A 2,175-nucleotide genomic window follows, 5' to 3' on the forward strand; every position below is an offset into this window, starting at 1 on the left:
ATATATCAAATCCTAAAGAGTAAATCGGAGCTTGAATAAGTCCGATCTCCTAAACCATAATTCGAGATTGATCCATTGATCAATTAAAATCAAAGTCTTAATGATTTTGAATCTCAAATCAAATTCCCTTGATCAAAGATCAAAGTTTCAAAAACCCTAAAACCCTAAATTGGAAAATCGGTTTTAATTGTTTTGATTTGAAACTTGATTGTTTTATTTGATCACCTAGAAAGATTGCTAGGATTGTTTAAACTCGAATCTGAATTGCTTGAATGTTTAAATGTTTAAAAATACTTAATCTCGATTTATAAAGGCTTTGAAACCTTAATCTTAAAATCGAATCCTACTAATGTTTAAACCGAAACCCTAGAATTGATTAAGATTATTTGCATACATATGAATCTGAATATGGATTGCATTCATACTGTTTAAAAGAAATCGACCAGCATGTAGTTTATAAAATCTTGAAACCGTTTGCATTGAGTAGAACTACATGGCCGTGTGGCTTGATGATTGTTTCGCACCATGGTCGATTAGATTGCTTAATTTCATAAATGCGTAAGACATGTTTGTGGCCGAGCTTGTCGATTATCTTGCGGCCACATGATCACATTGTGAGACTTAATTTTGAATGATGATGTGATTCAGATGTCGAAAATCTCAAACAAAGACTATGCAGCCCTTAATCTCTCCGGAGATAACGACTTGCAGTGGGCGCTAGATACAAAGATCAGTCTAAGGTCAAAGGGACTTGGTGATACTATCATCAAGGGAAACAATGAGACCGATAAAGATCGGTACATGGCTATAAGTATTATACGCCATCACCTCATTGAAGGTCTAAAAGATCAGTACATCACGATGGAAAATCCACTAGAAATTTGGGATGCTTTACAACATAGATATGATCACCAGAAAACGGTGTTACTTCCAAAGGCTAGAAACAACTGGAAGAATCTTAGATTCTTGGATTATAAGTCAGTGGATGAGTACAATTCAGTCTTATTTAAGACGGTCTCGATGCTGAGACTTTGTGGTGAAGTAGTAACCGAAGAAGAGTTACTTGAGAAGACTTACTCTACATTCCATTCATCGAATGTGATACTGAAACAGCAGTACAGAATGAAAGGCTTCGCCACATATACTGATCTGATCTCGTGCCTGCTTCTGGCCGAGGCAAACAATGAGCTCCTGATGAAGAACAGTGAAGCAAGACCTGTTGGAACAGCACCATTACCGGAAGCTAATGAGGTTGAAAAGAAAGAACCCAACGAGTGCAATTACGTCCAAAACAATAAGAGATCACACGGCAATGGCCGTGGTGGTTACAAGGGGCGTGGCAGTGACAATTACTCGAACAGCCGAGACAACTACTCGACCGGCCGGAAAGGAAACCACAATAACCGTGGTCGTGGTTCCAATTATGGTCGTGGCCGAGGTAGTTATGGCCGTGGCCGAGGTAGTTATGGCTGTGGTCGAGGCGGCATATCCAAACCGTCTTACTCGACCAAATCCGTTTGTCACAGATGTGGAATGGGAAACCATTGGGCCAAGAACTGTAGAACCCCTAAGCACTTATGTGAGCTCTACCAAGAAAGTCTGAAGAACAAGAACCCGGAGGCTCACATGGTTCACGATTCCGGATATGAGGCCGATAATGATTCCGACATTGCTAAAGATGACCAGATGGACTTTGAGACTTCTGATTGTCTCAAGAACTAAATTTCGATACGACTTGTCTTATTGCTTTATGTTTTGCTTTGATATTTTACGATTTTATATATATATAATAAGAATTGATTTTGAATTCATTATCTTGCCTGATCTTACTTGAACATATAAATGATTTTAAATAGTTGCCTAAAAGGCATAAAACCAAGTAAGAAATCATGAATGGGTATAGTAAGCATAGTAAAGAAACTATGGCTAAGGCATTGCCTTAAAAGGCATTATACACACCCAAAATGAACATGTGACCCATTGAAGTTATAATGTATGGTTTCCAAGTAGAAACAATGGGTAAGGAAGGAAACAAGTTCCTTTAGACTTTAAGAAGAAAAACGCCTAAGACCTTAAGAGAAAGTGGTCGAGACTATACCTATGATCTCTACTGATCAAAACTATGCTACAGATCAGTATGATAAAGAGGCAAGAGATGTGGTAACCATATTGAGA

At 38.3% G+C, this 2,175-nt stretch overlaps 1 protein-coding gene across 1 annotated transcript; it reads left to right on the forward strand.

Moving 5' to 3' along the window:
* The first annotated feature begins 413 nt into the window (after positions 1-413).
* On the forward strand, positions 414-1,734 carry LOC106375203. The gene has a single exon (XM_048753507.1). It carries the CDS (start codon positions 649-651, stop codon positions 1,720-1,722), a length of 1,074 nt encoding a protein of 357 aa, XP_048609464.1. The 5' UTR covers positions 414-648; the 3' UTR covers positions 1,723-1,734.
* Positions 1,735-2,175: the final 441 nt, after the last annotated feature.

The sequence above is a fragment of the Brassica napus genome, chromosome C4 (genome assembly GCF_020379485.1).
Source record: "Brassica napus cultivar Da-Ae chromosome C4, Da-Ae, whole genome shotgun sequence".
Lineage (NCBI taxonomy): Eukaryota > Viridiplantae > Streptophyta > Magnoliopsida > Brassicales > Brassicaceae > Brassica > Brassica napus.